This window comes from Microtus oregoni, unplaced genomic scaffold, assembly GCF_018167655.1.
Source record: "Microtus oregoni isolate MIOR12 unplaced genomic scaffold, Mior012 000000F_ref0000247, whole genome shotgun sequence".
Classification (NCBI taxonomy): domain Eukaryota; kingdom Metazoa; phylum Chordata; class Mammalia; order Rodentia; family Cricetidae; genus Microtus; species Microtus oregoni.
The window spans coordinates 11,743,268-11,759,642 of NW_024543059.1; the positions used below are offsets into that span (position 1 = coordinate 11,743,268).

General features: G+C 50.4%; 1 protein-coding gene across 1 annotated transcript in view; it reads left to right on the plus strand.

Moving 5' to 3' along the window:
- The window catches only part of LOC121452242 (cell migration inducing hyaluronidase 1), a 142,343-nt gene extending 137,499 nt beyond the window's left edge, over positions 1-4,844 (plus strand). Inside the window, exons 28-29 of the mRNA XM_041658199.1 lie at positions 128-228; positions 1,979-4,844. Coding sequence (XP_041514133.1) covers positions 128-228; positions 1,979-2,106 — 229 coding nt within the window. The 3' untranslated portion in view covers positions 2,107-4,844. The remainder of the gene's footprint in view (positions 1-127; positions 229-1,978) is intronic.
- Positions 4,845-16,375: the final 11,531 nt, after the last annotated feature.

Below are 16,375 nucleotides of genomic sequence, written 5' to 3' on the forward strand. Positions count from 1 at the left end.
CTCAAGCCCCTGGCCAGGCCTGGGCACTGCACCTCAGGTTCTACCCAAGGCCAGCATCGCTCCCCCGTATACCCCTCGCTGCAGTTTCCTCTCGTTCCTGTCCTCTGACCAGTCCCTTCTTTCTCAGTTCCATAGTTCTTATGGCATCCAAGGGCAGATACGTCACCAGAGGCCACTGGACCAGAGTGCTGGAAAAGCTTGGGGCAGACAAAGGTCTCAAGTTGAAAGGTGAGTCGGAGTGAGGTGTAAGCTGACCTCAGAACCAGGGGCAGATGGGGTGGAGATACCGTTACCCTTACTGCATCCATAACACCCTTTCCCACTAGGCTTGGGTAGAACCCCAAAATCCTCAGCAACGCCAGGGGCCTCCTGGCCTAGTGCCAGCTGCTCACCATCCCTGCACTACAGTGCATTCATTCATTTTCCCCTGGGACCAGACACTGGTCCAAAGCTTTTTGCCCCCTCCACTCCACAAGCAAAAGCGCCATCATAAACTGCCTTTGTCAGACTGTTCAGCCTGGTCAAGGGCCTGGTTTTTTTTTTGTTTTTAGTTTTTTTGAGACAGGGTTTCTCTGTAGCTTTGGAGCCTGTCCTGGAACTAGCTCTTGTAGACCAGGCTGGCCTCGAACTCAGAGATCCACCTGCCTCTGCCTCCCGAATGCAGGGATTAAAGGCATGCGCCACCACTGCCCGGCTCGTGTCTGCTTTTGTAGCATCTATTACAGTTGGAAAAAATTTCTTGTCTTCTGAGACAGGAAGAGAAGAGAGAATTAAATCCCAGACACCCCTCCATGCTTTTGTGGGTTGCATAGCACCTCTTCTGTGATGAAACCCAACCCCGATTTCCTGGATATACTGGACAAAGCCAGTCAGCTATAAATATCCACCTGAAGCTCATGTATCATAGATCGTTCAGAGCGAGACCCCGGGGAGATTTAAACAAGAGGGAGCAGATGTGTGAGTGAGAATTACCGTGATAGTTACCACTCAGTGCCAGCCTCGTGCCGTGATGGACTTTTAATAATTACCCCCTGCATTGACAAATAACTCAGGCAGCGGGCATGGTTCCCTCCACAGAGGAGGAAGAATTCAACAGTTACCTAGGGAGATGCTTGGATACGGACCCTACCTTCCTGAGCCAGGTCCTGACTAACTGTGCCCTGATTATAATGAACAGCAAAACCAGCTACCCATCATGTCAATACTTATCCCATTGCAGCAGGCAGAGAAAAATCCTGAAAGATAAAAAGCCTACCACAGCAGCCAGTAGAGAGAGGGAACCTTGCTTCCCCAGGCCTATTTCCAGGATTCTATCTGTTAAATTAAGATGCTGTTGCCCAGGGCTCAGATATGCAATGGCCAGCGTCAAGTGGTACTTGTCCAGAGGTGAGAGGTGTGCACTGCCTTCCAGCCTGAGTCACTCCTGATGTATACATGGACCTCCAGGTCACTGGAGTGCAGGGCAGACACCAGGCAGCACGGAAGCCTAAGAGCTGGGGCTCTACTCAGTCCCACATTATGTGTCGTTCATGTCCTGGGTAGATCCTTCCTCCCCCTCTTAGAGCCACAAAGTGACAGAGCTGAGGATGAGATCTTGAAGACAAGTGCCACCACTTCACAGGTGGAGTCCCAGGCTACAGAGACTTTCTGGTACCCATCGGTCAGCTGGAAGGCAGGCAGGCAAGCAGGAATCCTACTGGCACCCTTCCCTACCCATCCACCCAGTCTCCTGCTGTGCATGGCTCTCCTATAGCAGAGAGAGCCTCTGCCCCACTGAGGTGGCAATGAGGCCCGAGTGATACCTATAGGCCCATACAGAAAATCCAATCTGAGCACCAGCTGGGCAGTGAGCTTACCCAAGAGGGACACAGCCCAACGGAGCTGGGAAGGGATTGCTTCATCAGGGCAAAGGATGCTGAAGGGGAGTGCTAGGGCGTGGCAGGCAGCGCTCTCACCTGCTTGTTTTCTCCCTTGACAGAAAAAATGGCGTTTGTCGGCTTCAAAGGCAGCTTTCGACCCACCTGGGTGACTCTGGAGACTGACGAACACAAGGCCAAAATCTTCCAAGTGGTGCCCATCCCAGTGGTGAGGAAAAAGAAGTTATAAGGACAGCTGCCACTTGTCAACACCCCAGGCTGGACTCCTACGGCAGCCAGGGACAGAATGCCTGGGTCCCCTGGCTGTCAGCCCCACTCGGCTAAGGCACAGATATCAAAGACCTCGGTGCTGCCACCTGCCCCCAACTCAAGTCTACCTGCAGCAACCCGGGCAGTGTTGGCTGATGCTATGACCTCCTCTTGGGTGCTTCTCTCCTGTCTGTGCCTCATCAGGAGAGGCTCGGGGACCATACAAAGAGACCTGGGTTGTGCTGGCAGCAAACAGCCACTGGGGCAGGAGTCTGACCCCAGATAGGAGGGGGTCCAGATGATGGGACCACTCCCAGATTTCCACAGCCACTTGCGGACACATTAAGTGGCGGATGGAGGGAAGGCCATCTTTACTCCTGTAAGCGTGGATAAGGCTTCTTGGGGTTAGGAGCTGGCGTGCAGACAGAGCTGGTCAGAGTGGCAGACTCTGCTGGGGAGGAGATGGAGTCCTCTGGTTCGAAGAGGCTCCCTTTTCAAAAGACTTCAGCTGGTACATTGCAGTGGGACTAGGTGGCTCATGGTGGCCCTTCCTGAGATTGCAGAACTCCACAGTGTTTTGCTCTGTGCCTCGAGACCAGCGGTAGAAGTCATCATTGTAGCTGACATCTCTGCCGTGAATGCCCTTGATACAGGGGATGGAGAGGCGAGAGCTCACACTTGGGGGGGGGGGGGAGCTGGGCTCAGCAGGTGACAGGCAGCCAGGTCTTTGTACACTCTGACACCAGGATGAGAATCCAGAAAGAAAGTGATGCGGTTGACAAGTGGTAGATCAGAGAAGGGGAAGTTCACACTACCCAGGAGCATGGGGGGAAGGCTCCTTCTGGGGTGCCATGGTGCTGGCAGGAAGGAAGAACAGAGATAGTAAAGAGAGATGAGGTGGCCTCTGTCGTGGTTCAGAGGTGGAAGGCTTTCCTGCCACTGCCTGTAGCCTCTGTGTCACGGCAAGTTACCGTCTGCCTTCCATGGCTGACCCACTTGATAGAGAAGCAGGGTCGGCAGAGGGAAAAGAGCTGAGCTGTGGTACGCAGAACCTAGTTCACAGTGGTCTCCAGCTAGCCCCCTCTGACTCTAAGAGATGGGGGAGCGAAGTTCACAGACCTGAGCCTCTACAATGGGCCTCCAGAGTCTACTCTCCTCCAAGAGTGGAGTAGACAACTCCAGGATATCTGAGCATGCTCACACCCTGGGGTGTCAGAGATTTCCAGAGAGGGCCTTGGGGACCCCTCGAGGACCACCTAGTTCAGAGCTTTGCACCTACATCTAAGGAGAGTAAGACCCGAGATGGGGAAGAACCACACGACCAGATCCATGAACCCCAATCTCAGTATACACTGCCACATCATGGCGCCTCAGCAGCTAGCCCGGGGTGTCCAGTGCTGAAGGAGCTGCCGGAAGGGGGCATATCCCATGCAGCGGGAGAAGAAGCCAGAATAGAATGATCTTTTGTAAAGGGCTTTTTCATCTTGCACCTCAGTGCACACTGCCCGCTCTCCTCCAGGCAGTAACCCTGCCATCTTCTCTTTCTTCATACTGCCTGCCTCCCTTGGGCATGGGCTGCTCATGACTGTGGAACCTTCTTGGTGCTATTGTATTCCACAGTGGTGCTGGAAAGCCCAGTGGCTATCATCCGGATATGCCAATGCTCTTCTGGTGGGCCAAATTGGCTTTTCACGGGGATCTGAGTGTGGTTGGTTTCAGCCCAGGGTCTCTCAGCTAGTGTGCACCCTGTCTGAGCAAATAGCTCGGATGAGCAGAAACTATCCATGTTTGATGCTCTTCTGGGGTATCAGGTGTTCCCTGGGGTTCATGAATGGCATGGGTCCCCTTTCCTTCCCAACCACAAATTCTTTCCAAGACTTTCTTGGTCCTCTTCCCCCAGCGGTGCCAAGGAGCCTTATTCCCAGAGCCCACTCCCCAGGCTGAGCCAAATCCCAGAGGGTCTTTCCCACTGAAGGGACCCAGCGTCTTAAGACAGGGTTGCTTCAGTGGCCAACATCAGAGGAAAGACCTCTTCTGGGGAGATGTGTGGGAGCGGGGAAGGGTATAAAAGTGACCTCATCTTTTTCTTGTTGAAGCTTCATTGAATTTTCAATGCGAGGGGCTCACATCGTGAGCCACTTAAGATACGATCAGTTTCCGGTGGCCGTGAATGTTGAATGTCTTTGGCTCGGTTCATTTCAGCAAATACCTATTGGAAAGTTCTCCAGATTTGTACATATATTGAACAGTCGGGGTTCTGTACAGAAAGGGTTCTTTCCTAAACCATACACCAAGAGTCCCTGTCCAGGCATTTTCTTGGTAGTACAAATGTCTTTCTTGCTTAGAAAGTTGCTTTGTCTCTTCTGTTCATCAGCATTGCCACTGATTTGGGGGCCTTTGATTGAAAGGCTCCTGAAGGGCTTATCTTCTTTCTGTTGGCTAAATAGCTGGCCCTTTCTCAGAAATTGGATGTACAGCATGTTTTGTATGTAAATGTTTCTTGTAGGTGTCACCATGAACAAAGGTCTATTTTCTATTTATTTATTATATATGTACTTCAAGAAGTCACTGTCAGAGGAGTGAAGAATCATCTTAAGTATTCTGTCAGAGGATGTCCTTTGGAGCACTGGGAAGGGGTGTGCCCAGAGCTGAGGCCTTCAGCTCTGGTCTGGAAAAATTCTGCTGTACCATATGAAACATATAAAAAATGTCATTGTCTTGTCTGCTTGGTTCATTTCCTGGGACAGTGAGTCTCGTGTTAAACCATTTGTCTGTGGAAAATAAGATGGAAATCACCCAAGTCTGCCCCACTTACTTCCTGGTCTTATTCTCAAGAGCCATTTGCATATCCGAATCCCTCCTTGCTCGCATCCCACAGGAGCACTGGGAAGAGCAGAGGGGAGGGTGCGCTGGCAGAGAAGACGCCATTTGTGTGATCAGGCAAAGACTCTTGCCTTATCCCCATGTCCCTAAGCCACCAGGATGCTCTCAATTCTCCCCCTCCTACTGGGGAATCTGGGAGAGGCATCACACTGTGGAGCCAAAAGACCAACTGCTCTTCCTCTCAGGTCCTGACCACAGGACAAACTCCACGTTTGAGAGGGGCATGGGCACAGAGGTAGAGAAACAAGGCCAATCTGAACCCCAGACAAGGGTTAGGGATAGGTGGAATGGGCTCCGGAGGGGAGTGAGGAGGCACACTGAGCAGAGTGAGAATGGTCTGGACCACTTGTTGATACTGACATTTAAGAACAATGTAAAATATAGTTCCTTATCCGTACTGGTCACACTGCATATTCTCCACGGCTGGAGGAATCTAGTGAACGTCATTGTTGACTGTGTGAATATAAAGCACGTCCACCACCATGGAAAGGTCTTCTCTTGATACAGTCCAGAATGCTGCTTAGACTTACACATTGGCATTTTAAAAAGGAACATCTGTGCCCTTGTGTGAGCAAAAGAGTGTGAATGTGGATGTACACAATCAACTTAAAGGAGCTGGTTCCAGGTTAGTGGTGCTAAGCTGTCTGTAAACAGTTATTAGATGAGCCATCGCTGAATACACTGTGTAATCAATACAGTGAATTCATGACCCAAGCCTTCAGAAAATGTCTTCATTGAGTATGACGGCGGAATTCTGTAATCCCAGCACTGGGGAGGATGAGGCAGGAGACTGGAGAGCAGAATAGAATGTACTACTGACTGATTACTTAGTGCCTCTACAGTTCCTCCTGGTGGGTTCCTGGGGACTGTGTCAGGAGCAACAAAAATATCCCCTGGGTCCACTCTGGTCAAGTATTGTTTCTTTAAAACTGTGGATCCTCCTGGGAGTTGCAGGGTCCTATAGAACCCAGTGGGTAAAAGTACTGGCCTGGTGTCCTCAGTTTCTTCCCCAACCATGTACTGTCACACACACAAACCCTAATAAATACAATTTATTTTTTTTTAAGACCTAGTCTCAAGGAAAGACAGGAGAGGGAGGAGAACAGGGGAGCAGGGGGGAAACTTTAGCATTGGGAAGCAATCACGTTTGAACTCTTGTTCTATGCCAGACACCATGCCCAAAAAGCAACAGGAAACAGTAAAATATGCCAGGGCATTCCCAGGGAGGGGTGTAGCAGGATTCTTTAAGTAGGGAGGAATTTTAATGTCAGTTAGAATCACCACGAAGGCCAATAGGCTGGGCAGAGATATCAGGGTTCACCTCAGAGTCATGTAAGACAAGAAAGGGACCTTTACAGTCCAGCCAGGGGTAGTGACCAGAGTTTGAAGACTTGAGGACATCCCAGCATAAAACGTGCTACCTTACAAGAGGGCTGGTAGGAAGCGGGGCAGGGCCAGACAAAGGGTGATGAGATGATGGGCGGGGGCACCCTAAGATTCTCAGCCAAAGATGTCCCCTCCCCCCTCAGTTTAGCAGAGGATTCACTGTAAGAGTGTGACGGCCTCTCCTGTATTAAACAGCGGCTAAGAGAGAAGCACATGGAAGTCATTTGAGAGACTTCCACAGCAAAATGTCAAATTTGCAGGTGCTTTGGAAATTACTGGAGCTTTGCGAATGAAGCATATTATAACTCTAGTAAGTAGTTTTATATAGTTTGGCTTATTGAGAAGATAAGATGAAACACATTTTCATTTTTCAGATCTATACACTTTTTTTTTCTTTTTCAACTTATGCTGACATATACAAATAAGGGCCCGATCAGTAACAGAGACCCCTGAATGGACTGTGGGGAGGCCTTTGACAGGTGATTACCACTGCCAATTGGATCCAAAGCAAAATAAGCCACATGTGACTAGAACAAACCCTGAAGACCTTTGGTTGCTTCTGATACAGTCACCAGGTCCTCACGAGGAGGAGCTGTAGAGCACTAGGCAAGCTCCTAGCCCCTGTCTAGAAGCTGGATGGAGGCTGGCTGGCTGGAGATGCGCTCAACACCACCAGGGAAGAGGTGAAGACAGAGGAGGCTCCATGGAGGGAGCAAGATGGCACTGCGGAGGGTTCTGTGGACATTGCCTCCTGAGGACCTCATGATACAGCCTGGAGGCAAAAATGAAGGGGGACCTTCCTACAGTGTGGGCGGAGTCAGTGAGGGAAGGTCACTCCGAGAAAACATGGACTGGCCTTAGGTGGTCAGGAAGGTTACAGCTAAGGTCTGTTTAAATGCCCTGGTAAGCCATCTAAGGAACTCAGGTTTATCTCAGTTACTAACAGGACAGTCTTGGCTTAGGTGACAAATTCCTACCTCTCCATCCCTACCCACCACCTCCGGGCCCCAGATAAGTCCCAAGACAGAACCCTCTTGTCTCTTCTCCTCCTTCCTCTCCTCTCCCCGGGGCCTTGAGGATCTTTTTGTCCCTCCACGTAGCACACCCATCCCTCACTCTCCCCTACTTTGCTCATGAGAATCACTCTGCAGGGCTCCACAAAGCACCCCAACCCAGCCCCTGGCCCAGGATCCTGGGGTTTGCAGCTTCTGTGGGCTGTCACCCTTCCCGCTGCCCCCAGGTGGTGGCTTCCTGAAAATAGGGACCTCTGCCTTTCTTATCTGAGATTGCTCTGTGCCCGGGTGTTGACTACATTTCCCTTCTGCTACCACCAGTGAGGCCAGGATCCTACTAGCTGCCTGTAACCCCAGCTCAGTCCCCGCCCTGCAGGCTGGGAAAATAGGAGGTACTCACCAGGAAAAGCAATGGGATATGGGAGGGAGGGGGCACCTCCTGAAGAAGAGAGAGTCCCGTGACCACAGACTGTGTTGGAGGGTAAGGAAGGAAGAGAAGAGTGGAGTGGAGGAGAGAGAGAGAGAGAGTTCCCTGTTCCCAGAAACTTCCAGAAGCACCTTTCAGAAGCAAGACTCCTCACACTCTCTGTCTGCAGCTACTGCTGAACACCAGCGTCAGGAAGGCAGGCTATTGGGACTGGGGATTTAGCTCCAGGTAGAACACTTGGCCTGACTCTGGTCCTCCTCACTGAAGGAAATCCAAGCTCTCAGCACCCCCGACCGTGTACACAACACATGCTGCATTCTGTTTTGTTGTCTCGGGAGACGGCTTGCTCTGTGCAGTGCATGTATGTAAACATGAGAAGCTGAATTCACATCCCCAGCATCCACGTACAAGTCAGTGCTGGGGCTGGACACACGTTGCAGCTCTTGCAGGGGACCAGGGTTTGGTTCCCAGCAACCTAGTGGGGTAGATTACAATAGCGTGTAACTCTAGCTCTGGGACATTTGACGCCCTCTTCTGGCTTATGCGGGAACCTGCACTCCCAGGTACCGTACATAGACACACAGAAACAAGCACAGACACACACACACACACACAAAGTGTCAAAAAATGAACCAACGGTTGGGGAACTGGAGAAATGGTTTCATGGTTTAAGAGCACATACTGCCCTCCTGGAGAACCAGAGTTTAGACTCCAGGACCCTTGCTGGGTGACTCACAACCATGGGCAACTCCAGCTCTGCAGGGGTGTGGGAGGGGGCATCCAACACCCACAGCCTCTTTTGGCCTCTGAAGGTCTGCACACGTGTAGCACCCTGTACTGGCTAGTTTTGTGTCGACTTGATATGAGCTAGAATCCCCAGAGAAAAGGGAGCCCAAACTGAGAAAATGCCTCCTCCGTAAGATCAGGCTGTAGGCAAGTCTGTAGAGAGTTTTCTTAAACTGTGATTGATGGAGAAGGGCTCAGCCCATTGTGGGTGGGGCCACCCCTGGGCTGGTAGTCCTGGGTTCTATCCAAAAGCAGCCTGAGCAAGCCTTGGGGAGCAAGCCCGTAAGCAGTACCCCCTCCATACTCTCCTGCCTTCAGGTTCCTGCCATTTGAGTTTCTGCCCTCATTGTTTTGGATGACAAACTGTTATATATGGAAGTGTAAGTGAAATAAACACTTTTCTCTCCAAGCTGCTTTTGGTCTTGGTGTTTCATCACAACTACAGTAACCCTGACTAAGACCAGATATATACATTGTTATGGTTTTGGTCCCTTTAAGAGACAAGCCACACCCATTCCCCTCCCCATCCGCTGAGGCAGGCTGATCTTCAGCTTCGGGCCTGAGCTCGCTCTCTTTTCCATCTTCCTCTCGGAGAGGCAGCTTTGCTTCTGCCTCTCTCCCCACTTCTCTGCTTCCCCCTTCTCTGTCTCTTTCTCCTCCTCCTCCTCTCTCTCTCCTTCTCTCTCTCTGTCCCCCCCCTTCACCCTTCCTCCTCCATAACCCCCTGAATAAACATTCAACCTCACCCTGCATGTTGTGTCTATCCATGTTTCTGTCTTCTGCCCGCCCGCCATGTGTCTCCCTGCCTGGGACCAGCCATTGCTCAGGGATCAGCAGCCATCTCTGCCTGGGGCCCACTGCCTGCTGCCACATGGCCCGCCACCACTGCTCTGAGACCAGCAGCTGCCTCTGCCTGGGGCCCACTGCCTGCTGCCACGTGGCCCGCCACCACCACCGCTTGGGCCACCGCTCTGGGACTGGCAGCCATTTCTGCCTACTGCAAAAGAACAACATACATAAAGAGAACAAGATAAATCGGTTTCACTGTTTAATTATGTACGAGGGGGTATGTGATGTGAGATCATGAGTACTTGGAAGGCTGTCAGGGGCCAGCCTGGACAAAATTACCTTTCTTCCAGAGTGGAGGCATTGGGAATTTAGAAATACAGTAAAGAATACAAAGATGTGAACAAAAATAATAAAACACAGAAACACATAGGATAGTATCAGGAGGGAATTTCAGTGAGTACTGAAAATTCATCCGTGTTTAATTTCCAACAGGTAGAAGTAGAACAAAAGGACTGCACTAACGTACAAATTGAAAGTCTTGGGGTACAGTCAACGCTTGTGCCCCTGACTCTTGCCCTAGACCAAACACCCTGTAGGCAAACCACTCCCTGGGTGGAATCCCAAGTTATTTCCATAAAGGGAACTGGAACTTAGTTGGATCCTTAGATTTTTGTTTTGGGTAGGAACCAACTACTTCTCTATTTCAGGAGCACAGGGTCTGGCAACTAGCCACACCTGTTGACAATAGCCTTGAGAGAGCAAAACTCTGATTTACAACTAGGTGGGACCTTTGTTTGAGTTAGAAGCCCATTAATCTCCAACTAAAAACAAGTCCTAAAGTCTCTGACCTTTAGCCTCTTTGGGTCTCCACAGAAGGTGAGATTTCAGATTCCTCTGGAACTGGAGTTCCAGGCTGTTGTGAGCTACTTCATATGGGTGTTGTAAATGGGATCTGGGTCCCTCCTCAAGCACAGCCCATGCTTTTAACCCCCGAGTCATCTCTCCAGCTCCATATGCGCCTCATCTTAAGTGAGCCCCAGAACAGTCGCCCACATGGTCAAGTGTGGCTCGCTTTGAGAGTCACCTAGAGCATAGGAAACAGGCTTGCCACAGGTGTGTCACATAAGCTGCTTAGCCATTATTTAGCTGTCCAGCTACTACCCCATTGCCACCCCCTCTCCTGTCATCTCCCAGATCCCCAAATCACTAAATTCATAAAGAAAAGGGACTAACCAGTCTACAGAAAAACTGGTACTAGGTACCACCCAGAATAAGAGCAGAAGAAAATAGGCCTGGCATCCAAATGCTTGAGAGGGATGGGTAGCACTTGGGTGTGCTCTTCCTGAAACAATGCCATTGAGGTGTTCTCCCGACCAGATGTCACAGCACTAAGGGTTGTGGAATGAAGAAGAGGTGTCAGGAGAAGAGCTGGTAGCAAAGCCTGAAAGGAGAGAGACTTGGAAAAGGCTTTGTAGATATCGAATCTGCCAGAGGGCAAGGCTGGGGTCCCCCAGGAAGCCCCTGGGAGTCCTCAGAAAGGAGGTTCGGTTTTTGTGGTAGACTCCCAAAGAGCACAGGCAGGGGAAGGAGCAGGTAGGAAAAGCCGGGCAGATTCTCCTTCTTCCCCGTGGGAGGAAAGCCTGGTATGTTGTCCTAGATGTTGATAGATCTGTAATTGCAGGTTGAAGAATGCAAACAAAAGCTAATGATGATCATTCGTTCTACTCAAAATAAGATGTCTCCATCCCAAACCGCTGCAGAAGATGAAAACAAACCAAACGCAGTCTTCTCGGAAAGGGGGCAGAAGAACCACCATGAGAAAATACAGGTGACCTCATGGCCCGTGGGCAGCGGGCAAAAGGGATCCAATCCCAGCAGCAGCCCCAACAGCACAAAAACAAGCCGCCCTGTGAACAAAGACCTGTGAGCATCTTGAAATACTTCAAAAAGTGATCAGAGATTGGCCATTTCAGCGCCCTTCCCCAACTGAGAGAGTCTAGTGACTATGGAAACGTTGGTGGCTATTAAAGCCATCATCAAGGCGCCCACCACACTACTCAGTCTGGTTTTCTTTTGGCGGCGGGGGGGGGGGGGGGGGGGGGGGGGGGGGGATTCACTCAGCGTGTTCCCATGACAAGTCTTTGAAAAGCAGAAAGCGCCCATTTAGAATACATTTAGCATTGCAAACCAATGTCCTAGGAAAGAGCTTTTTTCTTTGACCTATTAATTAGTTACCTGGGAGTTTAGCCCAAGGTGATACAGCTTAGGTGTATAAGGATGTACACTGGGGACATTCTTCTGAGCATTCAGTAGGTCATTGATTCTGGAATGTTACCTGGGAGACAGCAGGAGACTCTAGGAGACTATACCGAGCTCCCCAAATACAAACGAAGTCAGGGAGGGATGATAATATGAACAAAGGGGTCAAGACCATGATGGGGAAACCCACAGCATCTGCTGACCCGAGCTAGCGTTGAGATCACTGACTCCAGACTGACAGATAGGGAACCTACATAGGAACGAACTAGGGCCCCTGAATACAGGTGACGGTGGTGTGGCTTGGGCAATGTATGGGGCCACTGGCAGTGGGACCAGGGTCTAACTCTAAGGCATGAACTGACTTTGACTTTGTGAGACCCATTCTCTTTGGAGAGACACCTCACTCAGCCTAGACATGACGGGGGTGGGGTGGGGGTGGGGTTGGTCCTGTCTCAAGGAGGTGATGGGACAGACTTAGATGACTTGTTAGGGGTGGCCTTACCCTTTCTGAGAAGTAGGGGGTGAAGCAGAGGGTTGTGGGTAGTGAAAGGAGAGGAGGGAGGGGGAACTGGGATTGGTATGTAAAGAATTATTTTAAGAAAGCATTCTGGGTTTGGTGGTGAGCAGCTAGCAGGTATCTGGCAAGTAGGCTGTTGAGGTCTACAGTGTTTGGAAAGCCCAGGTTTGTGTGAACTCAGCAAACTCCCCGGAGACTCTGCCAATGACCCAGCCTCCAGCTCAGAGCTCCCCAGACTGGAACCCCGTGGAAAGGCTCTTGACTCTCTGGCTTTATAGCACTGGGTGGGACCACTTGAAAATCTGCCTGCTGGAAATCTGTGTCAGCAGTAATCACAGTCAGCCTGCAGCCTCCTGCTAGTCACGGAAGATTCCGGGACTCTGCAAGCAAGACCATTTCACCTGGGAGTGAAGGCCACCGCCACAGGCTCAGTCAAGAACCACAGTGGTGGGAACAGCAAGCTGTCCTGCCTGGAAGGGAGCTGTGTTATCCAGGAAGATGGCCGTCCTTCTAGAACAATCTCTGTGGCCAATGCAGTTTTCCATTCCAGTCATTTACTTCGGGGTTTAAAAACCACAGCGAAAAGAGTCTTGGTCCTCTGTCTTAAACTACGGTTTCTAATGCACCACGACCATAAAAGCAAGTTGGGGAGGAAAGGGCTTATTCGGCTTACACTTCCACATTGGAGTCCGTCATTAAAGGGCAGGAACTCAAATGGAAGGAACCTGGAGGCAGGAGCTGATGCAGAGGCCACGGAGGAGTGCTGCTTACTGACTCCCCGTGGCTTGCTCAGCCTGTCTTCTTATTGAACCAGGACCACCAGCCCAGGAATGGCAACCACCCGCCATGGGCTGGGCCCTCCCCCATCAATCACTAAGAAAACGCCTTGCAGCCAGATCTTGTGGAAGCATTTTCTCAGGTGAGGTTCCCTCCTCTCAGGTTAACTCTAGCTTGTGTCAAGTGGACGTAAAGTGAGCCAGCACACCCTCCACAGAAGAATGCTGCGGAAGGGATGCTATGACTGGGAAGTTTAAATTGAATTTAACCCTTCAAACTCTCTGTGTACACACCTAGCATTAAAAACAAACAAACAAACAAACAACAAGAAAAGCTATCTTAGTGTTCCATTGCTGTGAAGAAACACCATAACCATAGCCAGCAGCCGCCTTGAGGGAAAAAAGTCAAGGACTGAAGACCTATGCATAGTGGGTAGAACGCACTGTCCAGAGCTGGCATGTCATATGCAATGACATCTGTAAATTCCAGAAGGAGGCTCCTGCCTGCCTTCTTCACCTCCACTCCATCATCCTCGTGATGCCCAGGATCAGTGGGGCCCAACACTTAGGGAGCAAGCAGGTGAGTCTGCGGAGAGGTCCATGGAACAGGACCCCCAGGTAAATTGGGTGAGCTAGGGCAGACTTTAGAGGTCAAACCCTGTCTTTGTCATTCCTTTGTGGTTGGACTTTGGAGGGGGCAGGATGTTAACTTCTCCGGGCTTCGGCTTCCCTGTGTGTAAGGTGTGTGTGTGTGTGTAAGTATACACATCTTTCACAAGACACTTTGAGCGCGGCTGAGCAATGAATAACTGCCGGAAAATTCTCCCCTGAGGACTGGTGGAGAAGCCGACAGGCTGGCGCGGCAGCCAAGCACAGCCGGTCTCTGCTGCCCCCTAGTGGACTCAACGCTCAAATTGCAAACTAGCTCTGAAATGGGAAGGCAGTGTTGAGAGTTGACTGTAAACCCAGGAGCTGTTTTGTTTTTCAGGCTGTAAAGAAAAGAGAACGTAAAACTTTACATTAATGGACTGGAGTCTTTTTAAAAAATAAGTTTTCACACTGCTATTGCCTCAGTCTCTCAAGTGCATGGCTTCAGGGGCCGCCACCTGATTGACAGGAGTCTTGGGAAGGAGGCGGGGCTCTCATTGCCAGCTACATCACTCCCCTTTCTGCCTCAGCCCACTCCCCTGTAACTGTACTATCACAGCTGCAGGGCTGCTGTGAGCATGAGCATTAGCGCTAAAGCCTAGAACAGCAGTTCTCAACCGGAAGTGGGGGGTGAGGGTCAAACGACCCTTTGGGTCGCCTAAGACCATCGGAAAACACATGATTCAAAACAGTAGCAAAGTTACATTTATGAAGTAGCAACGAAAATAGTTTTATGGTAATAGTTTTATGGTTGGGGATTGCCACACATGTGGAACTGTTTTAAAGGGTTGCAGTATTAGAAAAGTTGAGAACTACAGGTCTAGAACATGCACGCTGCTGCACGCAGCCCTGCAATGGAACCGAGCGGAATTTCCAATTCTTCCGGGCCTTTGCCTTTCAGACTCTGTGAAAGAAAACCGCAGTCTGATAGGATGAAGGCGATAAAAATGGTTTTTAATCAGGAACTATTGCAACAGAAGACAGAGAGCCGAGGCAGGGTAGGGTTGGTGGATGAAGATGGCAGAGGATAACCCGGGGTGAGGGGATCCTGGCTTGCTGGGTTCTTGCTAAAGCATCGTGTCAGAGGTGGCAGGGGATGAAAACTTCCCCAGATATCTGCCTTTCCTGTATCTCTTCACTGTGGCTGGATGCCGTACACAGAGGTTGAACAGTCTGCAGTACAGCTTCGGTCTCTTGTTGCTTGGTCCCATGTACTAGGGCAGAGTATCATGGCTGCAGGAAGCATGTGGAGGAGGTTGTTCATAGAAACGGAACAAGAGAGGAAGGGGTTGGGGACCAGATAGAGCCTTCAAAGTCATGCCTCCAAGTGGGCTCCTTCCTCCCACTGGGCCCTATCTTCTAAACTTTCCAGAACATTCTAAAATAGTGCCACCATCTGGGAACCATGCATTGACCACATAACCCTGCGGAAGACAGCCCATACGCAGTGCGGTCAGTTGTCAAGGGTAGGGGATTCTAGAACTGACTTGACAGGCTTCTTGCTAAACGGGGCAATACAACTTTGCCATAGATGAATTCTAAAGACTGAGGCCTAAGAGGCAGGCGCATCTCTGTGAGTTCGAGGCCAGCCTGGTCTACAAGAGCTAGTGCCAGGACAGGCTCCAAAGCTACACAGAAACCCTGTCTCGAAAAAATAAATAAATAAATAAATAAATAGATAAATAAATAAATAAATAAATAAGAAAAGACTGAGGCCTAGTGAGCTGAAGGAGCCTGGCTGAAGGAGGAGACTCTGTCAGATTCCATCCTAAAGGAGTTAGGTCTTTCAAACCTTCCAGGCTCCCCACTGGAGGTCTCTGCCGTTGGGCCTTCCAGCTAGCTGCCCATCACAACAATTCAGCCATTCAGTCAGTCTCTGGCTGAGAAGGATCTGACTTGCCAACCTCAGATAAGATGCCCCGAGGCCGGGTGTTCATCTCTGGTCCCCATGGCCATCTAGGAAGTGGAACAGCAAGGTAGGTTGAGCAGGCTGGAGCCTTGGGCTGCAGCAGATACTATGTCTCTTATTAAGACTGACAGGAGGCTGTTGTGGGCTACCCACCAGAGAAGACTACTCAGACCTGTGTGTAAACCAAGAGAATTTCCTAGCTGGCCAGCAACTACACCAGTTTTAGAGATCCCAGGGTAGCCCCAGACCTTTCTTGGGGTAAGATTTTAAGCACAAAAACCATATCCTGGATGACATACTTCAGTTAACAAGAACGGTTAGCCAGAAGCAGAACTACGGAAACCGAAAAGCAAGGTTAGTGCATTTAGAGGCTTTCCGGGAGCTATGGACTTTGATAGAGGAGGTCTCTGTTTTCATTTTGGCAGGTGGTGCTGTCTACATCCTGAGTTTTATGGCCTGAATGGTACTTCCATCACGGAGTCAGTTCTGCTAAGGTCTGGGGCCTTGTTCCAGAGACAGGATTGACCTGGCTCAAGTGCCTCTGCTGTCCTCCCTGGAGCCACAGCTGGCCCTGCTTTCTCCATGATGTCATCGGTAAAATCCTAAGTGAAATTCTGGTCTACTATGAGGACAGAGGCGCTACAGCCGCTAGACTGCTGAGCACAAAGCCCAGACGGGGAGACGGAAACAAGAACAAATGAAATTCTATTTCTCCTGTGATGACATCAGTCTGGAGATGATGGTCAGAGACAGTGGCCCCAAAGGAAACTTAAGCAAGCAAGAAAGACCTGTCAGGAGAGGAAGTTCTTGTTTTGTTTTGTTTGAGATGGAGTCTTAAGAAGGCCCGAACAGCCTC